At 35.6% G+C, this 23,257-nt stretch overlaps 1 protein-coding gene and 1 pseudogene across 1 annotated transcript in view; one reads left to right on the forward strand and one right to left on the reverse strand.

The window, feature by feature from the left end:
* SLC35D2 (solute carrier family 35 member D2) overlaps positions 1-23,257 on the forward strand; it is a 59,215-nt gene that overhangs the window by 18,333 nt on the left and 17,625 nt on the right. The window contains exons 3-8 of the mRNA XM_044657555.1: positions 1,494-1,580; positions 3,751-3,818; positions 9,590-9,661; positions 10,843-10,911; positions 15,272-15,374; positions 19,660-19,752. Coding sequence (XP_044513490.1) covers positions 1,494-1,580; positions 3,751-3,818; positions 9,590-9,661; positions 10,843-10,911; positions 15,272-15,374; positions 19,660-19,752 — 492 coding nt within the window. The remainder of the gene's footprint in view (positions 1-1,493; positions 1,581-3,750; positions 3,819-9,589; positions 9,662-10,842; positions 10,912-15,271; positions 15,375-19,659; positions 19,753-23,257) is intronic.
* LOC123231294 lies at positions 16,215-16,852 on the reverse strand (annotated as a pseudogene).

Raw genomic sequence — 23,257 nt, forward strand, 5'->3', positions numbered from 1 at the left:
AATCCTTATACTCTAGTCCATCATATTTATATATATCAAGGGCATCCTTAGTGAGGATTACTCATTACTCAGACATTTGTAGGGAACAAGCATACTTTCACAAGTGATACTCTATACCATGGAACATATTTCTACTCTTCCACAATTGACTGAAAGATATAGAGAATATAGGATCTTACTGGGCTTTTCCTTTATTCATTATCTTAAAAAGCATTTTATTCCATAGAACAAAATGCTGCCTTAAAGTGATATTTCACTGCCTGTTTTCTAGTGAGACCATTGATAGAACACATAGTACATAATAGCACTTAATAAATTATTTCCTTTCATTCCTTCCTTCATTCAAAGAGATCTCTTTGAAAGGAAAAAAAATCTGTACATATTTCTTTTCCTTTCATGGGGATCTTTTTTTCCAGCTATAGCCTACCTTGAGACACAACAAACAGAGGGTGGTGGGTTCGGGATCAGTAAGATCTGGTTTAACATCTTGCTTCCAAGGTTTACTAAGGTAAGCAAGGCTCTTCACCTCTTTTACCTCTTTCACTCTTAATATTTTTATCTGGAAAATATGGATCTAAGTGAAAATTTTTTTCTATAAAGTATATTATAAACTTGAAATGCTATAAATATCCATTATTATAAGTGTCTCCAGGGTTTATTCCAATTCCAAGACTTACCTCCCAAGGTAGTTAATTGTTAGGAAATCACTTATTAATTAAAAAAATACATTTTATTAATTTTCTTTTTGTTCTTGTTTTTTGTATCACTTACTTTTCCTTCCATATGTCTTCTTGCTCCCTTTCCCTGAGAGTTATCTCTTATGGCAAAAAATAAAAAAGGGAAAGAAAAATTTCATCAAACCTACCCACCACATCAAATAAACCTGGCATTATATTGCTATATTCTACATTTGTACTCTCTCATCTCTGCAAAAAAAAATCAGGAGAAATAAAGTGCTACATAAGCATGTGTTATTATTGGTAGTTGTCTCTATCATACCAACATGTTATAGCTCTTTTACATTTTGTGCACACTGGACTTGGAAATAAATGTCTTTGGGCTAGCACAAGGTCCCACTAGAAGAAATATGTATATTTGGAGGGAAAGCATTTTGTATTTTAAAAAAGTATTTAAATTTTCTGTTTATTAATGAACAGCTCTTTTAATCATCACCTCCCTGGTTGATAAATTTCAGTAATGTAAATAGTTTATCCCTTTTAATAACAAAAGTCATGGCTTCTATTTGGTATAGAACAAGGTGCTTAAGATAAAGGGTAAGATTTTTTAAAAATGTTTTTCTCATATCAAATTTTTTATAGAAATAATACCTGCCTAGAATGATCAGAAGAACAAAATAGTCCCAAGAATGAATTTTCTGAATATCATAAAATCAAATTTGTTATAATGTTTATTATGAGATTTGTTTTACTTTTAAGGATTTTTAATGCATAAGAGCTTTTCCATACATTTTACTCCTGTTTCTTTCTCTTCAGATGGCAACAACCATAGTGATACTATATGTGTCTAAGCTAAATAAAATTATTCAGTTCCCTGATTTTAACAAAAGCATCCCTGTAAAGGTATGTAGCAAAAGTAATTGTGATTATTATGGAAAATATGTAAGAATGTCAGAGAATATAAAGTAAACAAGGGGTGGGGTGAAAAGAAAGGGATAGGTGAGGGAGGCAGAGTAGATAGAAAGCTGGCATCAGAGCTAGAAAGATGACTACCTTCAAATCCTTTCTCTGACACTGACTATGTGGTTCTGGCAAATGAGTTAATCTTTCTCAATGCTTTAGGCAACTCCATAAGAAACTTTAAGTTGTAGTGGCTAGTTTACATTGGCAGAGAGAATTTCCTCATCTGAGAGTTCGCTATATTGATGAAATTATAGGTCTTGCCCTTATCTCTATTCCTAAATAGTGAAAGTTAGAAGGAAGTTCAGTTTCTCAGTATCAGTTCTTAGTTTTTCCTGTGAAACCCACCCCATTGACATGGGAGTTCCCTAGATCTTTGAGGTCAAACACAAGCAAAGACACACCTCCTTAAGTCATGTGATGGGGAGAGCAAATTCCTACCCAAGTGACGTGAGAAATCTGCAACACAATATGCAAATAAATAATCCATTCAAAGTATGGTAAAGGAAATGGTAAATATTTTTTACATTATGGACTGATTTTGATTTCTGTTGATATACAGTAGAATTTGTGTTTCTTTTTTGTTTGCTTTAAAGAAAAAATACTTTGAACAGAGTTCATGATAACCTGCCAAATCTCCATCAGCTTTGATATTTTAGGTCTCACTACCCCACCTCTTCTAGTTGTTATGCCCAGGGGTGAGATTGGAAATCCTTTGCAGGTGGAATCTATGTGCTGTGCATAATGATAACTAGACTGCTGACTCTGCTAGAATTCATCATTCTAACTTCTTTAAGACAAATCTTAAAGGCAAATCTTTTATGCAAAATCATCACCCTCTGTTTTAAACCACTCACTATGTGAAAGAAAGTTTAGTGACTTGTTCTAGTGATTAGAGTTACTGTTCTAGAAACATTCTAAACACATTCCCTGACTTGCAGGGTAGTTTTTACAAATGGCGTAAGAAGGGCTGCGTTAACTCGGTTGGCTGTGACTCCATGTCACAGTTGTAGCTGTAGTAGCAGCAGCAGCAGCAGTAGTAGTAGCAGTGGTGGTGGCAGTGGCAGTGGCGGCAGTGGTGGTGGCAGTAGTAGCAGTAGTGATGGTGACAGATGGAGTGTCCCAAATGTCTTGGGACAATTTAAAGCTATTAAGGCTTTGAGTTTTAAGCATTAATAGTTTTAAAAACCCACTTTAAGACATTTAAGACAACCTGTAGAGAAAGGACTTCAAAGTTTGCAAAGAACTTTATATATATTATCTCAACCCGAGTCTTACAACAGCCCTCTGTGCTAGGGCTTTACAGGTACAATTATCCTCATTCTATAGATAAAGAGACTACAGCTTAGAAAGCTCAAGTGGCTCATCCACAGTCATATTACTTTGTAGATGAGAAATTTGCCTTGCCAACAGCAAGTAGATGTTAGAATCAGGATTTGAATCCATGTTTCAGATTAGATACTCTATCCACTATATCACTAAGCTTTAAGATGCCTCTGCTTAAAATATATGTCCAATATTGAATTTTCATGACATGAAAGATTAAGGTGTTTCTTTCCCTTCAAAACTGCCTTTGACTTCTTATGCATCTCATTTTCTTTAGTAGCTTCCCACAATATCTTTATGGATAACTCAGTGGATTTGCATGTCAGAACTATGCTTCTGGTTCCCCATTTGACTTAGGCTGCATCATTTGATGTACCCATCTCTAAAGTATGGAAAAATCATAAATGCAAAGGATGTTTTGAGGCTATGCCTCAGGACATACTTTATAAGGATGAATACTCAGATTTAGATGACTCAGTTGATTAGATATCATTCTGAGGTGACCAAGGACGTGGCTTCCCATCTGTAGTCAGTTTTCTTGTCTCTTGTCTATTGGCTGCAATTTTGACCCTCACTAACTATTTTATAGATGCATAACCTTGATTACATAGCAAGCTTTGGGAAAGAGAATAAGATTGATCAATGCAAATCCATCATTATTCTTGGGAAAGCAACTTAGATGTGTTTTCCACTGGTGATGTGTGTCATAGAGTACATTTGAGTTGAAAAGTAAAACAACATGTTAGAGCTATAATAATCACCACACTTTCAATTTTTAAAATTGCAGGTGTTTCCTCTGCCTCTCCTTTATGTTGGAAATCATATAAGTGGATTGTCAAGCACAAGCAAACTAAGGTATAGTTAAGATAAAATATCATCAAGGGTATATTACTTGTTAATTTTTTAGGTATAGAGGAGAAATAATCAAAACACAATACTGTTTGGGTTGCATTTTGGGAGGGGCCCAGACATGATTTCATTAGTTTAGGAAATGTCTGTATATGAACTTCCTCCACTGAAAAAAATAAGAATCTACAACTTATATAATCTTAGAACATTCTGGATTTTAAGATGTTAAGGATTCATTTTTAGCCTGATTTACATTAATTAATTTTTTCTTTTTATATCCAAACTTTAATTTAAAAAAATTGAATTAGCTAAGTCCTGTTTGAAATCTATAGATGCAGGTATGACTAGGTGTCTCAGTGGATTGAGAGCTAGGCCTAGAGATGAAAGGTCCTGGGTACAAATCTGGCCTCAGATACTTCCTACCTGTGTGACTCTGGGCAAGTCACTTAGACCTCATTATCTAGTCCTTAGTGCTCTTCTGCCTTGGAACTAATACATGGGACTGATTTCAAGACAGAAGGTAAGGTTTTTTTTTTAATGTATAGATGCTTTAAAATAGCAGGTATAAATGAAAATGAAGATAGAGAATGAAGTCAGAGAACTTAAAACAGGCAGGCTCACTTATAAGAATGTGAAACTTCATTTTCTGTTTGTCCTCCCCACCTTATTGTTTCATATAAGAAGATTTTATTACTTTCCCTAAGTGTTAGTTTTTTTATACGGAAAAAATGAAGCTGTCACAGTTAGTTTTGCACTAGGAGTATCAAATTTTTGTTTGTATTTGTATATTTCAGCATCATTTAGTCTCCTAATGATATTTTATTGACATTATTAACTTGCTAATATATAGTATAAAGAGCACTGACTTTGGAGACAGAAAACATTGATTCAAATCCTGCCTCTAATATGGTGTGACTTTGGGCAAGCCTTCTTGGGTTTCAACTTGCTTCTCTGTAAAATGAGGGGGATTAACTATGTGACCTTTGAGGTCTCTTACAATTCTTGATCTATGACTTAAGAAAAAGTGCTGTCCTGTCAGGAACCCTGTAAAGAAGGGAGAAACTAAAGTTCTGAGGAGTTAAATAATTTGCTTATGATTACATAGTTACTAAGTGTTTGATTAAACATTTGAACCCAGGTATCTCAAGTCCAAGATCATTGAACTATCCATTATTTCAGACTGTTTCTCTCTATGTGAATATGACTGTGGTAGAAAGAATAAGAGATGAAGAGAATGTGAAAATAGAAGTACACAGGAAGTACTAGAAAATGGAATAAAGATGGTACAGAATGATTATATTGGATATACAAATTCTGAAATATTGTTCTAAAAATTGTAGAATTAGAGATGATGAATGACCGAAGGAGTCAGGAAGGTACACTAAGAAAGTGTTGGGGCACTTACTCAAGTTCATAGTGTCAAAGATAAAGTAGCTCTAACTATCAGCAAGCTGATACAAAACCCCTCTCCCCCAGGACCTTAGCAACATAATATCCAAATATAGCAACTACAAACATGTAGTAAATAAACATTTGCTCATGTTTATCACTGTTTAAATCTGATGCCTCATTAGTATGGTACGCACATTAATAGTAGTAGCATTAATAACAACACTTTTCGTGTCAGTTTTCATAAAGGCTTGTAATAAGGGTGATAACGTGGCTGATAATAGAGGAGCTGGTGGCACAAGTGAGTCACCTGGGCCTGGGAGCCTGTAACTACAGTAGCAGGTGATTTGAGACTGTCAGTGATGTCTAGCCTGTGCTATGATGCCCGGTCAGTCTCCCTGCTACCTATAGGCTCCTTTAAGGTGGAGAGTGAGGGGCCCCTCCCTGCTGGAGTGAAAGCAGAACTCAACAGGAAGTGAAGCTCACACACTTCCTGGATACAATGGATGCTTACCCAGTACTTCCTTTAAAGTCAAGTGGTTGCTATTCTCTCCTCTCCTCAGCCCCTTAGCTCAAGATGATGTTATAATAATTACAGAAACTCTCAATTTCAGGCTAAGGGTTTTATTTTAACACCAACTGAGGTAAGAGGGCTTAGAGCTCTTGAGAGGCTGTTGCTAGGGGCAACTGGCAAGTGTTGGCTATGGACCTGAAAGATAAAGTCAGGCTGAGGGAACCAGCCCTCAGCCAGAGATAATTTAACACTACCCTGATGTTGTTTGGTCCATCAGCTAGACAGATAAAGTTGATGAATTGGTTTAGGGGTGTCTCTGTTGCTAGGCTGCCCTAATATAAATCCTGCCCACTTTCCACAACCCAAACCTCCCTTCCACCTCCCTTCAACCTCCTGGGGTCCCCAAGGGGAAGTCAGGGGTAGCTGGGTGTCTGGGTGAGGTCAAGGAAATCAGAACCCCCAGGTTGGTTCTGCAGGGGTTTTTATAGTCCCAGCTCAAACTGTCAGCTCCTGGGACTGGCACCTGCCAGGCCAGAGTTCCATTCTCTTAACTGACAGGATTGCCTAGGGTAATTTTGCAAATGCAAGAGATCTTGCATAAATCCTGCATTACAGGCTATGGGAGAAATGATTGTCCTTAAGAAGCTAGAAATAACAACCCCCAAAATGTGAAGTTTAACTAGTGATAATAAATCAGGACTTTCCAGAAATAAAGTGGATATAATGGAAATACAGTAGATCAACAAAACATATGCAAAATTGGCACATTTCCAAAATAAAAACAAAATGGCAAATGCATTCAAAAGGATCTATAGTAATAACCTGCTCATACTAAAGAAAAAATAAATTGAAATTTCTGGAGAAGTGAAAATCTAATTGTAAGCAAAATATGAAACAAGGCAAAAAATAAAATGGCATTTCAAATGTCAGGATGGAAAAGTGAAAAATACTAAATACAAAACTATTTAAAATTAAATAACAGAAATAAAAGTATAATATATGTGAAGAGCACAATATTCCAGATAGCATCAACAAAAGTCTAAAATTCAAAATCATTACTAATCATACCCCAAACAAAAGAGAATTAAAATAATCTTTCACAATCAATAATACAAAAATCTCAATAATAAGTGGGAAAGTAACAGGAAAAAAATTCAGAATGGATTTCTAAGGTTGAAATTCCCACATGTAAGGAAGTAAAGGGGTGGTTTGTATTCCACGTGCACCATGACTGTGTTCTAAATCACAAGGTGACCCACCTGTAAGACATCTGGGGACAGCCTCATTTATCTAACACCAAGCCTTTCTAGATTTCTCTGAAACCATACCCTTCATTTCTTACAGAATAATAGTATTATATCACATTTGTATATTATAACTTGTCTAGCCATTACCCAATTTGCTTCCAATTCTTTGCCACCACAAAAAGAGCTGCTATAAATATATTTTTGTAATCCTCTGATAAAGTTTGTTTTGCATAGGACTAATCTCTTCCTTAATCTTATCCCTCTTCTCTCTTCTTGATTCCCCTGTTGAATGAAATGTATTTCTGCACCCAACTCTGGGTATGCATTTTTCCTTCTTTTGAACAGTTTAAAAGAATGTGAGGTTCAAGTGTCATCAGCTCTCCTTTCTCCTATAGACTTCAGCTTGCACATCCTGATTGTGCAAGATGATTTTCCCCTTTCTTCTCCTTTCCCTGTCTTCTTTTTTCATTTGTATTTTAAAATCATCAAAACATAAAAGAGCTACTCTCAGGACCTCTGTATAAATTAAACTTCTTCTATGACCCTGAGGATAATAGTGTTCTGAGGGGAAACATATATCATCATCTCATATTAGAATGTAAACAGTTTATCTTTTTCTAGATCTTTATAATCACTCATGATTACCTTTTTATCTTTCTCTTAACTCCTGTGTTTACAGTTCAAAGTTTCTGTTCAGCTCTAGATTTTTTTCATCAGGAATACTTGGAGGTTCTCTTTCTTTAAAGGTCCACTGGGATATAATTCCATATCTTTTTCATTTTGGAATATAATGTTCTAATATCTCCACTCCTTCACAGTGGTGACTGCTAAATAATGTGTGATACTGATTATGACTTTTTACTACTTAAATTCTTTCTTTTTGACTGCTTGCAAATTTCTTCTTTGATCAGGAAGCTCTGGATTTTGTTTAAAAGTTGTTGGGAATCACATAATCAGGGTGTGCTAGTAGAAGTCTATAAAATAAAAAAGGAGAGCTGATAAGAAATTTGAACCTCAAATTCTCCTAAACCCTTCAACAGAGGGAAAAATACATATGAATTAGGTACAGAAATATAGTTCTTGGGCTATTTTCTGAGATCATCCTGTTCATCATTTCTTATGACATAATATTATTATGACATAATATTATTATGACATAATATCATTATGACATAATATTATTATGACATAATATTATTACCATGTACTACAACTTATTCATCCATAGTTATTTTTTTATATTGTAAATGCTTTGTTGAGGAGAAAGAAATCAATATCTATGGTGGCCTCCTAACTCACTGAAGAGAATGTTTAAAAATGACTTTTCACTTCTTTGTTAACTGGAAGCTTTCTGCCCCTTTGCTTTCAGAAAATAAAAGTACACATATAATACTTGGCACACTGTACCTGCAGAAAATTGAGGGAATTGAGGGGATTGGTATGTCAAGTGGTTAATTATGGGAATTGGTTGAACCACACTGACTCCATGTTGGGTCTTAATTCCAGAGCTAACTTAGTTTCTATTCAATTATGGGCCTGGTCAAAATTGTGAGAAAAGTTTATATAATTGTGGGAATTGGGAGAAAAACCTTATTGTATTGTTTAAACCTAGCTTTGCATTACAGAGAAACTGGATCACATGAACCTGCTATTTAGAGACCCTTAACCGAGGACTTTAGGTTATGTTGACCAGAAATGCAATCAGATCTTCAAATTGACTCAAAGAGTTTTCTCATACTTTTATATCTCAGACAACCCATATGTCTTCTCTGAAAAGTGGCCCCATTCTGACCAGTTATATTTCCATGTTTTTTTAATTGTTTACAGATACTTGGGGGAGTGGAATACCTTCTTTTCTGAATTTGAGAATTGAATCTATTCACTCTCTCCTTTCTAACTTAGGAAGTCCCTATTTTTTCCCAGTTATAAATTAGATTACATAATGTTGTATTGTTTTCTTTTAGACAATTGGCCTTATCTGATGAATTGTTTTTAATTTATAAAGTCTGCCTCCTCTATATTAAGGATCCAGCCCTAAGTTGAGGAAGAGGTCTTATTCCAATTTTTTGGGCAATTGCCATGAACTGTTTAATAACTCCATATATTCAGAACATCAAATTTCTTTTTCCTCAGTCTTTTCATCTTTCCCCGCCATATAAGTGCTTAGTACATATTTACCAAACTAAAATTGAATTGAGTTACTTTTCATTAACTACTTATGATCTTTAAGGTTTATGTAAACAGAATTCTAATTCCAGTGTTGTCCATAATATATATTCATCCCTGTTCAGGGAAAGCCAGAGGGGTTTCCTTTAGTAATTGGACATATTCGGATGTGATCATCAATATTTCCTATCTACTTATAGAGAAATTTAACTTCTGTCCTGAAAGCTTAGGTCCTAATACATTGAATTGCCATGTAAGAATCTCTGTTCAAGTCTTGTTCTTAGCCTCTAAAGAGGATGAAATATTCACAAAATGTTCATAAATATTAAGGGTAGGATTAAAAATTAAAGCTGCTAATTCCTTGTCATTCGTCCATTGACTCACTGTGATTCATGAAATTAGATGTAAAACAAATACAAATGCTATTTCTCTAATGCTATACTTCGATCTTTCTCTCACAGCTTGCCCATGTTTACAGTTCTCAGGAAGTTTACCATTCCACTTACATTGTTCCTGGAAATTATCATACTCAGGTGATTTTGGTATTTTTCCCCCTTTTCTTTCTCCTTTCCTAATACCTCTATCTCTCTATATGTCATAAACCCCCTTATTTTGTTGATATCTTTTGATTTTATATCACCTTTGTTTCTGAATATACTCCTCCCTTTCTACCACACAGCAAGCTACTCATTGTAACAATAACAACAACAAAGTAAAAAAAAATCAACAGTTCTTCACAGCCAACTAATATGACAGCTATAAGTGACAATATATACAGTATTCTGAGAGACCCATAGTTTCTCCCTATACAAAAGTAGGGAGGGCAAATACTAGTATTATTTTTTTGTCAAGTGAAATCAATACCATTCTTCTGAATATACAGCTTGTTAGTTAAAGAAAATATTAATTTATTCAAAAAACTTTTAAAAAACCTAGATGTCAAGAATAACCTTCAAGGGGCAATCAGATGGCTCAGTGTATCCACAGTGCTAGACTTAGTGACAGAAGATCCTGGATTCAAATCTGGCCTGAGACACTTCCGAGCTATGTGACCCTGTATAAGTCACTTCACTCCAATTGCCTAGCCCTTACCACTCTCCTGCCTTTGGAATTGATACTTTGTGTTGATTCTAAGACAGAAGGTAAAGGTTTTTGTTTTGTTTTGTTTGTTTTGTTTTTAAAAGAAAACCCTGCAGTGATTGGGGCAGAATTCAGTTAGTCAGTCTTCTAAATTTGTTAGAATACATACCAAATTCCACAGTGGCAGGATATTCATGCTATATTGGTCCCAATGTAAGACCAGAATAATTAATTACAATAAAAGTTCATAATGTTATAGTCAGCATGTCAACTATATTTTTGAAATTTTGCTTGTGGGGATTACTCTGGAGCAAGAACTTTTTTGATGTTGATTAGTGTTTTTTATTTCTGTTCAGCAGAACTGCTACAATAGTAGTTTTCCTTTGAACATTTATGTTAGATACGTTGCATCTAGACCCACTAGTGCCATGCTCTGTCACAATATCTGTTCAGTGTGAACAAAGATTTTCCCTTCCATTCAGCAGTCTGCATATGGTGGAAGGTGAGTTTGGTCTGATGGGAATTATCAATCATCCAATAAATATTAGAATGTCTTCTATGATTGGCATTTTCTTCTTAGACATTTTTATATTCTAAAAGTGATCCATATTTCTTTTTTTCTATTGTTTTGCAGAAAACAGTACTCACTGAACATCATAGTTAGTGTCTTTGCCATCATTCTTGGGGCTTTTATAGCTGCTTGGTAAGACTTTCAGTTGTCATTCAGTAATAAAATTTCTTTCTTTTGACATTGAAGGACAATCCTAAATTCAGTTGTGTGTCTGGCTGTGGAACATAGAGCATTTTTATGGTTGAAAGATAAAATTGCTCAGATGTTTTGGAACAGCTGACTCATTTGATAATCAGCTGCTACAAAGCTGTTGAATGTATTTCAGTATCATAAAATCTATTATACTCATGTGAAAAGGAGAAAAGAAACTTCAGATGAGGGAGATCTGTATCAGGATGCCTACTGAGATCAATATTTTCATTAATACTAAAATTGGGGCACCCCATGGTTGCTGAAGCAAGAAGGAAAAAAGCAGCTGTTGCAAACATCATTTAGGTCAAGTTAGCTACAATAATTGAGAAATGCCTTCCTGGGCATGGAAAAGTAAAACATTTTATGGAGGACAGTTTACATTAGAAATACCTCAGCTAAACAGGCATCTATAAAAGCTCCACCTGGATTGAGAAAGGTATAGGAGGGGCAGCTGGGTAGCTCAGTGGATTGAGAGTCAGACCTAGAGATGGGAGATCCTAAGTTCAAATCCGGCCTTAGACACTTCCCAGCTGTGTGACCCTGGGCAAGTCACTTGACCCCCATTGCCCACCCTTACCACTCTTCCACCTATGAGCCAATACACAGAAGTTAAGAGTATAAAAAAAAAAGAAAGAGAAAGGTATAGGAATACATAGTGGCTTAGAAAGAGAAAAAAAGTAGATTTTATTCCAGAGGACTTGAATTAAAACCCATCACTATTTTGGTGATCTTACTCAACTCATTTATCTTCTCTAGACCTCAGTTTCCTTATGTGAAAAGTGAGGAGGTTGGGCTAGATTACCTTTGTGGTTTCTTATAGTCTGAAATTGGTGATCCTATGAAGTCTGTTGAAGTTTCATTGTTCATAATTACCAAAAATATTTTATATGTAATTTATTTACCTAGATAAGCAGTTTAAGTATATTAGATTTCTACTGTAATTGAGTAAATGTTATCTGGTCAATATTATAGGTCAGAAATTCTTAATTGGGGTCCATGAACTTTTTTTTAAAGGTTATTTCATTATAATTGGTTTCCTTTGAAATCTTATATGTTTTATTTGTGCATTTAATTTCACCAACATTCTGACATGACCACGACACAAAAGATAAAGAAGCTCTGTTTTAGGGTTTTAATGACTTTTATTTATAGATAGCACAAATTGCTGGGTTTTGTGTGGGAATATTTTGGTAATTTTACTTAAGAGGTTCTTAGTTTTTCTTTTTGGAATTATGAAAGATTAAAAAAACACTGAGTCTAAAACAATTTTTTATTCCATGCTACTTTATGAGGTATGGAATCTGATACTCCCACAGTCAGCCAGTCAATAAGCAATTTTTCAACTTACTATGTACCAGGCACTGTGCTAAGTACTAACTATACAAAGAAAACTATGTAAAAACAAAAACAGTACCTGCCTTTAGGAGTTTACAATCTAATGTAGAGAGACAACATAGAAACAACTTGTACAAACAAACCATATACAAGATAAATAGGAAATAACCATCAAGAGGGGAGGCCCTAGATTTAAGAGATGAAGGTAGGATTTTTGCTGAGATTAGAAGAAAGCCAGGGAAAGCAGAAGCCATCATTTAGGAGGGAGAACATTTCAGATATGGGAGACAGCCAGTGAAAATAGCCCAAAGCTGAGAGATGAAGTCTCTCATTAGAGGATCTGCAAGGAGGCCAGTGTCACTGGATCAGAGATTATGTGAGGGGTAATGTAAAGTTAAAGAAATAGAAAGGTGATCATAGCTAGGTTATGAAGGATTTTGAATGCCAAAAAGAAGATTGTATATTTAATCTTGAAGGTGATATGGGGCCTTTGGAGTTTCTTGAGTTGCGGGTGGGAGGGTGATGTAGTTGGAACTGAATTTTAGGAAAATCACTTTAGCTACTGAATGAGGGATGAAGTAAAGTGGGGAGAGACTTAAGGCAGTTTGGCCAATCAGCAGGCTCTTGTAATAGCCCATGTCTGAGGTGATAAGGGATTATACCAGAGTGATGACAGTACCTGAAGAAATATATTTGAAAAATGTTGCAAAGATGAAATTGATAAGCCTTTGCAAAAGATTAAATATGAAGAGTGATAGAGAGGAGTTGGGGATAACTCCTGGGAAGATAGTGGTGCCCTCAGTTGTTATAGGGAAGTTAAGCAGAGAAAGTAGTTATGGGGGAAAGATAATGAGTTCTGGTTTGGACATGTTAAATTTTAGATGTCCACTGGATATCCAATTTGAGTTGTCTGAGAAGCCATTGGAAATGTGAGACTGGAGGTCGCCAGAATTTTCAGCAATAAGTAGCTTTAAGAATCACCAGCATAGACATAATTAAGTCCATGGGAACTGATGAGACTACTACTTGAAATAGTACAATTGAATAATTATGAAATATATCTATATGATGTATAACATATCAAATTGTTTAACATCTCAGGGAGAGAAGAGGGGCAAGGGGGAAATAATTTGGAACCCCAAATGTTAGAAAATGAATGTTAAAAATTGTTCTTATATGTAATTTGGAAAAGTAATACCTTACTGAACAAAAAAGATAAATATCTCTATGATTAGAAGATATAATGCTAATAATTCAAATCATAATTATTGGTACAAAAAGGATCCAGTTCACTAATTTAAACTAGCCAAATTGAACAAAAAGTATTAATTAAATGTCCACTATATGTCAACTATCTTTGCAGCTAGGAAGACATGGGTTTAAGTTCTGCCTCTGAAAAAATTGGCTCAATGATCTGGGCAAATAATTTCATCTTTAATCTTACCTGGGGGCTTTCTAAAATTTAAATTTCTGTTAGTTGTCAAACTCTTCAACCCATAGTTTATGAAAGAAATCACAGCTCTAGTCCCTATGTACTAGGAGTTTTACTAGGCACCAGAGGTGTGAAGAAAAAAGAAACTGTTCCTGTCCTGGAATTTACTTTCTATAAGGAGCAGGCACACCCCCAAAGAATGTTATGATTTTCATATTGTTTTTTTAAATTTTTCTGGAACCCTGACTTATATGCTCTCATAGGTAAAAATAATTGTTATTGCTTCCAGTAAACATATTTATTCTCCTACCCAATGAAAAGTGGCTTGCAGAAAATCAAGAGGTTTTCTGATTTGTAGTTGTATACAAGGAATCCCCAAAGACAAAATTCTGAATTGTTTCTACAAGTCTAGGTTGATGCAAATATCCAGAAATATCCTTTAAAAAATTATTGGCAGTGCCTCTGGTAAAAAGCAAAATCTAATTTAATGTAGTGGAAGCAACTGACCTAAATATTCAGGAGACCTGAATTCTAGGTTTTTACAAAATACTTTTGACCTTGAGCAAATCAAATTGTTCTGGACTTCAGTTTCTTTAGATATTAACTGAAGGAATTAGACTAGATTATCTTTAAAGTATCCTCTAATTTTGCATGTTTTCCTATGAAGTGCTTGTCATTCTGTTAGATCTTGTTTGTATATCATTCTATTAATTTTTAATTAATTCTGGCTAAATAACCACTGTTGCTGGTGGATTTCATGCCAGACTGAACTACACTATGCATTCTCATTAAAATGTTCATTTCTACAAACCTGAAATCTGGTTAAAATGGATATTAAAGGCTGTCCTAAAGGTAAAAAAAGAGATATATATTTAATGTCTTTGAAAGAGAGAAGAATGATAGGATTGTAGGTTTAAATAGATAAATTATGTATCTTCTTTAGTACCAGTTGGTAGGGTCACCAATTCTACTTCCAACATTCATAAAATCTTGAGAGTTAGAGCCCAGTCCCTTTCCTGAGTTGTTATCTTGGTTTTTATAGTGGGTTGAAAGGGAAGCAAAATTTTCTAGTTGTCAGGAACCCAAAGTTGACTTTGTTATTATATCTTGTGAAGTTTTTAGAGAATTGGTCAATTCATTTCCATTAGAAATTGTTTTAATCACCAAGTTATAGGTAAATGTTTAATAGAGGATAGCTAATTTCCTTTTGGTCTGTTTTTGGCTATGTATTATTTTTATCTGAGTTTAAATTTTGGTCTTGGATTTGTAGTTGAAGATAAAAACAAAAGGATGATAGTAGCATATTGCATACTAAAAGAAGAATGGGAATAATTGATTGCTGACCATTAGAGGATACATAAAACTGTTTAAAAGAGGCTCTGAGACCTCTTTTCAATGTAGGTTTCAAATAATAATAATAATAATAATAATAATAATAATAATAATAATAATAACCTTTTCTTCNATAATAATAATAATAATAATAATAATAATAATAATAATAATAATAATCTCCTTTTCTTCCTCTATCAGCTCTGATCTAAGTTTTAATTTGGAAGGCTACATTTTTGTATTCCTTAATGATATCTTCACAGCAGCAAATGGAGTTTACACTAAGCAGAAAATGGATCCAAAGGTAATAACGTAACCTGACCTTAGTTCACATGGAGTTGTGTCAGAACCTCATAACTGAAATTAAATGAATAAAGGAGGCATTATTTGAAGACTTGCATATTATAATTATTGTAATGATGGCAATAGATCTTTCGATTATGGTATTATATTTTTACTCCACATTTGCTTGTATTTCATTTTGCATTTGTGCACATGGCTTATTTATCCTACTAGGTTATATGTTTCTTGGGGGAACTGTCTTTCTAGGTGGCGATTAATGATTGCAACATAATAGAAAGTATTGAAGAAGAATTGGATTTGAATCTTGTTTAAGATTAGCTGTGTGTTCATAGGCAAAGATGACAACAAAGGAAAATGACAAATAGTGGAGAGATTATGGAAAAAATAGGCACATTCAGTTGTTTCATCCACTGCAGAAAACAATTTGGAACTATGCATGCTCAGAAAGTTACAGAACTTCTATCATTTTTTCAGGATTTAAAGTCAAGCTCACTTTTCTGTCTTACCTGTTTATCTGTGTGTATTTTTGTTTCTCTCCCTTTTTATTCCACTCTTCCTTTCTCCTTATTTCTTTCAAAAATCAGGGTATTTATTCTCCTATTTTATGGCATTTTTTCAATTTTTCATGATTTATCATTAATTCTTTTTTGTAGCACTTTAAATAGATTTTAATGTTAAATTACAACTGGGTTGGGTAATGGGACAAGATCTGGATTGTCTATGGGTTTGCTTTGTGCTTGTGATTTACTCAGGCACTTTGGGGATGGGAGGTTCTTAACCCTAGGACTGGTAGTCTAGGGGTCCATTTAGAGGCAGAAGTAGAGGCTGCAGATTGGGTCCTTTAAACATATTATTGCTGTTGCTACTCTTGTTTCTTCCCTGCTCTCTTGCTGGCCAGGTCTTTGACTTTTTCTGTAACACCAAGAGCACTTTTCTTATCCTTTGTTACTTCCTTGGCTATTTTAACAAATGTCTTTGAAGGAGCTCTGCCTTATAGTTTGCCCAAGACATAATCAAAGCTTTTGATAGTTTTGGTCACATTACTTTTGAATAGTGCTAGCCCAAACTCTTGGACAGCTCTGGAGACTTTTAATAAATTGGAGGAGACACAGAGCTCCTGTCAGTATTTCAGTCCATCTACTATTTTTACAAACCACCCTGTAAACACATTCTTCTGCCAGCATCAGTCATGCATGGTTTATGTTCTGAGTGAAAGAAGTCATAGTCTGTTTCTATGGGACCATCATAGAGTCAAGGATGTATACTCTTGGTTAAATTAGCAGAAGAGAATGGAGCATCTTATTGGTCTTTGGTAGAAGCCACCAGGACAGTAGCTTCCAGTCAGGAGTCACTTTCTAGTGTTACTACGTGCCCTATTAGCCTTTTGCTAATAGGGGTTGGGGTAGCACTGTTAAAAAGGCTAAGCACTTGGTCCCAGGAGCTCCTACAGCGCACTGCCCCTAGGAAATACTTTAACATCATTCTAGCAGGGGCTTGGAGTCAGGGTTATGGTTGGGGCATGGTGTAGCATGGAGGTGGGGGTTGAAGAGAGTCACTAGCTCACACTTTCTATCACTTTCCTAAAGTTATCATCACTATTATTACCACAAGGGAGTGTCAGGCGAACGTCCTCTGTGATCTTTTAAATATTTTTGACAGTGTGTTTAGCAAACTATCTGCCATTTCTTTCAATATTGTGGGATGTCGTTCTGCCTGGACAGGTGACTTGAATTCATCAAGGACAAATAGGTATTTTTTTTTACTACCTCTTACTCTTCTGGAGATCAAATCCCTGTTCAAGAATTGAATTGCTATTGCTCTCTTTTGTCATCTCATCTACCTCAATCAAAAGTCTTATCCCTTTTTTTCTCTACCACTTTTGAAAAAGCATGTCTCTTTGTGGTGGCAAAGACTTGGAAACTGAGGGGATGCTGATCAGTTGAAGAATAGCTAGACAAATCCTGCCATTATGTTTGTGATGAAATATTACTACAACCTGAGAAATGATGAGCAGGTTAACTATAAAAACATAGAAAGACCTACATGAAATTATGAAGAGTAAAAATGAGAAGAATCAAGAGAACATTATGTACACCAATAGAAATATTGTTTAAAGGATGACTTGTATATGTTCATTTCCAAAAAAAGAACTGATAAATAGAAATAACCAAGACCTAGCTTTATATATTTATCTTTTTGCCAAATGATGCTTTCTCTAATGGGGGGATGGGAGAGAAGAAGGGAGTTCCCTGGGTATTTTAATGTAACAAATAAATAAGTTTAAATAAAAAGAAAAATTACATCAGTACTCAGAACTGAAAGAGCATAGTAGCACCCAGACAAACTTGGTAGAAACTACAGCTATATAAGAATGAACCTAGGGACTCTTGCAGAATAATCCATCCTTCAGAGAAAACATATTCAAAGGAGAACCAGCCTAGCGACAGTGACCTGCTTGGCCCAGTTTGTCAGTGGATTGAACCTCTCAGCTAAGATGCAGTGCTGTAGAAGAAGTAAACCCAGATAAGCCACCCATCCAGTAGAGACACCATGCCCTGTGAAGGGCAAGCCCAACCTGGCAGAGGGTAAGGAAGGAAATAAGTATTTATATAGCTCTTTTGTGCCAGGCATTATGCTAATACAAAGATTATTTCATTTGGTCATCACAACAACCCTGGGAGGTAGGTCCTAGTAGCAGAGTAACCTGTCCATTACTGATGCTCCTTCTCACAGTGAACTTTGTAAGGACCATCTGGAAATAGAAAGACCATTAAAGGACTGTAGTTTCAGAGTTATGAGTTGTATTGGCCACATGTTTTCCCCATGTGTGCTTCACTACTCGTTGTACTTTATCTGTAAACAGCCACACTCTTTACAGAGTAAATAGATTCTGTGTTTGTGATAACCTGTGTCCCCAGGATTTTTTTTGAGGGGGCCGATTTTTGAAACAACTATTATTGCTGTGTCATTTAAGTAAGTGCTTTTGATGAGGTCAAATTGAGACTATGGCTGATTGTTAATGGGTAGCATGTTGGCTTGAGAACTACATTTGTAGTAGTAGTAATCCACAGGGTTACCCCTAGAAACCTAGATGGTAGATACCTATCTGGGGATCCAACCAGCTAGTTTGAGTGAAAGTTTGATGAGTGCCTCAGAGACAACTTAAAAAAAAAAACAACAACAAACAACACCTCCTCCACCTTATTTTGTTGCCTTTAGTTTTCCTTATAAGCCTCCTCTCATATTGAGCTTTAGCATTCCTGATGTTATTTTTATACTTCTGTGCCATGTATCATATCCATTTGTTTGGCTTTGCTCTCATCTTCTGTGTTGACTGTGGAGAAGGACTCCTTCAGTGTCTTCTCCCCTCCTCTAGGAAGGAGATGCACCTGGCTATGGCAGAAATACAAACATCACAAACAACACCAGTCTTTATACAATATTTTCTACTCTTTATACTTGTTGAGCTTTTCAGCTTTAAAAAAAAATATTTCTATGTGTTTACACCTTAATCACCTAGTTTCTTTTAGCAATCAGTTATCACCTCTTAATAACTTGACAATTCACTCAATTTCCTTTATTTAGATGGAACAATTCCATGGCCACACCCCCATCATCCTATTTTGTTTTGCACCAAACTCCTTTGCATCAACTTGCCCCACTCTCCAATTGACTCTATCAACTTGCTTAATCCTCTAAATGTTCCACTAATCTTTTCTTATTTGCCTTGTCAACTTCCTTTTCCTTCCTGAGTCTTCCTTTTAATAGTTTTAGTCTTTAATCCTCCTGCTTCCTGCTCTTTCTCTGTCAACCTTTCATAGAACACCAAAATAGAATCTAGACCAATATCTTAACCTAGGGATTGTTCTTCAATTTTTCTCCATTTTCTTTCAAATTACACCTCCCAAATTTAGTCTCTAACATTTGTCACTAATCTAAACTCCTCCAATTTCCTCTCCTTAACTAAATGAGTTCTTTTTTGCCTCTCTCACTATACCAATACTCCTTTCTTGTGGAATCTTGAAGTAGATTTTATTTTGAAATTATATTTAAAATAATTTATTTTGAGATTTTGAAGAATGTTTATTTTGAAATTACAATGTGCTTAAAAATAAGTCATGTTATGATAGAAATTTTGTCAGACCTTTAAATTACAGAAGAAAAAAGGGAGTTTTGAAGAGAATGTGCATTATAACTTTGAATAAATAACTTACAAATGAAAAGTCTGGGGAGACTTATAGAAGGATGTTTCTATAATTGAACAGGTTCTTTTTTCTTGTTCATAGGAGCTTGGAAAATATGGAGTACTTTTCTACAATGCCTGTTTTATGATCATTCCAGCATTTGTTATTAGTATTTCCACTGGAGACCTTCAACAGGTAAGAAGGCTGCTACTGATTAGATTGCACGTTATAGCATCATAGAGCAAATATATTTAGTTCAACTGAGCAACTTGAAAGAGTTTTAAATTTATGAATATTCAATTTTCTGATAATCATTTAAATAAATACTGTTAAATCAGTACACTTAATTAATATGTTGTACACATAAAAGATACATATGCATGAATAGCCTAAGCATTTAACTCAATAGTCATTATTTAGTACTATTTGAATGATTTCTCTGAAACATCTGTACCTAGCCATATATCAGACTCTTCTCTTATTCCTTTTTTAACACATTGATCCCTCAAGGATTCATGGTTTTTTGTATGTGAGAATTTCTTCCACTAACACAGATCACAACCTGTGTATAATTTTTTTTTTAAAAACCCTTACCGTCTGTCTTGGAATCAATACTGTGTATTGGATCCAAGGCAGAAGAGTGGTAAGGTTAGGCAATAGGGGTCAAGTGACTTGCCCAGGGTCACACAGCTGGGAAGTGTCTGAGGCCGGATTTAAACCTAGGACCTCCATCTCTAAGCCTGGCTCTCAATCCACTGAGCTACCCAGCTGCCCCCTCCACCCCATCCCCGTGTATAACTTTTAGTCTTGGTGAGTTACCTGCAAAGTTAAGTGACTCCCCTATAGTCACACAACTCTAGAATGCCAGAGATGAGATTTGAACCCAGGTATTTCCAACCCCAAATCTAGAACTCTGCTCTACCAACAACAATGACGACTCACCTTTATTCAGGATTTTGACAGTTATAAAACTCTTTATAGGGCAGCTAGATGGCTTAGTGGATTGAAAGCCAGGCCTAGAGACAGGAGGTCTTGGGTTCAAACTTGATCTCTAATACTTCCTAGCTGTGTGACCCGGGGCAAAATGCTAAACCCCCATTGCCTAGCCCTTACCACTTCTATGCTTTGGAGCCAATACATAGCATTGATTCTAAGACAGAAGGTAATAAAACTCTTTACCCACAGTAGCCTCTTGAAGTAATTATAATGATCATTATATTGGTTTTACAAAGGAAATTGAGGTTCAGAGGGTTACGTGTATTATTTATGGTCATATTATTGATAATTTTTATTGTGTGTGTGTTTTTTTAAATCTTTGCCATCCATCTTAATATCATTTCTAAGACAGAAGAGCAGCAAGGACTAGGCAGTCTGGTTTAAACGATTTGCCCCCAGGGTCACATAGCTAGGAAATATCTGAGACCAGTTTTGAACCCAGGTCCTCTTAACTCTGGGCCTATACTCTATCCACTGTGCTACACTGTATCCCACTGATAACTCTTAAAAGTGAGATTTCAACCTATAGCATAAGACCATGTGTGTGTGTGACACAAACAGACATGCACATATTCTTTTCAGTATACCAAATTATCTCTCTAATAACAAAACTGCATAGCATATATTAAATTTTAACTAATTACATTTAAGTTATGATAAAATTTCCATTTAATTAGTTTTTTCCTGATTGCCTCACCAAGAATAAACATGTGAGGTAGGAAATAAAAGTGGTATAAATAACATACTTATAGGAGCAGCTAGGTAGTGTGGTGGATAGAGCACTGGACATAGTCAGGAAGATCTAGGTTTAAATCTGATTTCAGATCAGAATAGCTGTGTGATCTTGGACAAGTCACTTAATCTTTGCCTCCGGTTTCTCAGCTGCAAAATGGGGTTAATAATTGTACCTACCTCTCAGAATTGTTGTGAGGATCAAGTGAGATAATATATGTAAAAAGTAATTAGTCCAGTGCCTGCACATAGTAGTCACTATGTAAATGTTAGGTGGTATTGATATAGTAGAACCTTTTTGTAGAGACTTATGAGGAAACTGAGATTGAGAAAGGCTGGGTGCCTTGAAGGCAGCTGGGTGGCTTAGTAGATAGAGCACTCTGAGCCTGGAATCAGGAAGATCCAAACTGAAATCCAGCCTTAGACTATCTGTGTGACTTTGAGCAAATGATTTATGTTTGCTGTAATCTACTGGAGAAGGAAATGGCAAACCCCTCCAGCAGTTTTACAAAGAAAACCCTATGAACAGAATTGTTGTTCTGTTCATGTCCACAAGGCCATGAAGAGTCAGACATGACTCAACAAGTGAGTTGAATGTGGAATTTTTCCCTCCCTTTTACTACTCCTGTGATTTCATTGGTTTAGGGAACTCTTGTTGAGGAAAATCCCACTACCAATTGGGATCTGTATGTGCTCTGCAATTTAGAGCCTTAAAGAGTTGCTTGGGGGCACTGAAAGGGAGGGTAAGTCACTTACCTAGAATCACACAGCCAATGTATGTCTGAAGTGAGATTTGAACCTAGATATTCCTGGATCTCTAGCCATTCCTCCATGCTAAGTCTCATTTTGTACATAGTAGGTGCTTAACAAATGATTGTTGAATCAAGTGCAATTGAGTTGTCCATGAACATACTGCAAGTAGGTTGTAGAGCCAGCACTTGAATACTGTTCTTCTTCCAAGTTTATTGCTGTTTCTACCACTCTATTCAACAACTCTAAAATCAGAAGTGGTAGGAGGATTAACACTTCTTTGGGTGAATGAAGTCCTAGATATCATTTCTGTCAATTGAGCTTCCTTTCCTGTCCTTACTTTCTCTGCCACTAATCTTTGTTGTGTGCTAAGCTTCACAATCCTTTAATTCCCAGCCCTACTCCCAAATGCAAAGCAGGATAAGAGTTGTTTTTAGAGAATGAAGTGTACTTTTCTTCCTTAATTTTGTCAAGGATCACACATGCCAAGTCTCCTTAAAATCATTTTTTGGCCAAAGTATTTTTCATTAATACAATCTCATCCTAGGTAAGTCACTTACTCTCCCTCTCAGTGCCCCCAGGCAAGTCTTTAAGGGTCTAAATTGCAGAGTAGGTGCAGATTCCAATTAGTAGTAGGACTTTCCTTAACAGAAGTTCCCTATACCAATGAAATCACAGGAGCATAAGAAGGAGGAAAAAAATTCCACATCCAAAGCACATCTTGTAGTTGATGTTTTATTGTGCCATTTCCAAATGTACCTGAAGAATGAAATTTAGTAAGAATAAGTATAAAGATTTACATTTGGGTTAAAAAAAATCACTTAATGAGTGTAGTGGTTCATGACTGGAATCCTTATTATTGAGGAGTCTGAAGCTGGTGGCTACTTGCACAAGAACTGGAAATAATTGAAAACCTTGCATAGCGAACAACAGCATAGTGTACAATAAGCACCAGGGCACCAAATATTTTCTGACGTTTTGCCACTGCTGCTACATTCTCTGACTGGCCCTCAAGAGGCCATTTACTATGAGAGATTAGGAACCAGGAGGTGGGATATCTTGATTTGGTGGAGGGGCCAGGTAGGTAATAAGCAGTTATATGGCTACTGTTTGCCAGAGAATATACTAAGTGCTTTACAAATATCTCATTTGAATCTCACAATAAAATAAGTTACTTACTGTTTTTGATCCCTACTTTAGAGTTGAGGAAACTGGGAAACAG

This window comes from Gracilinanus agilis, chromosome 1, assembly GCF_016433145.1.
Source record: "Gracilinanus agilis isolate LMUSP501 chromosome 1, AgileGrace, whole genome shotgun sequence".
Classification (NCBI taxonomy): domain Eukaryota; kingdom Metazoa; phylum Chordata; class Mammalia; order Didelphimorphia; family Didelphidae; genus Gracilinanus; species Gracilinanus agilis.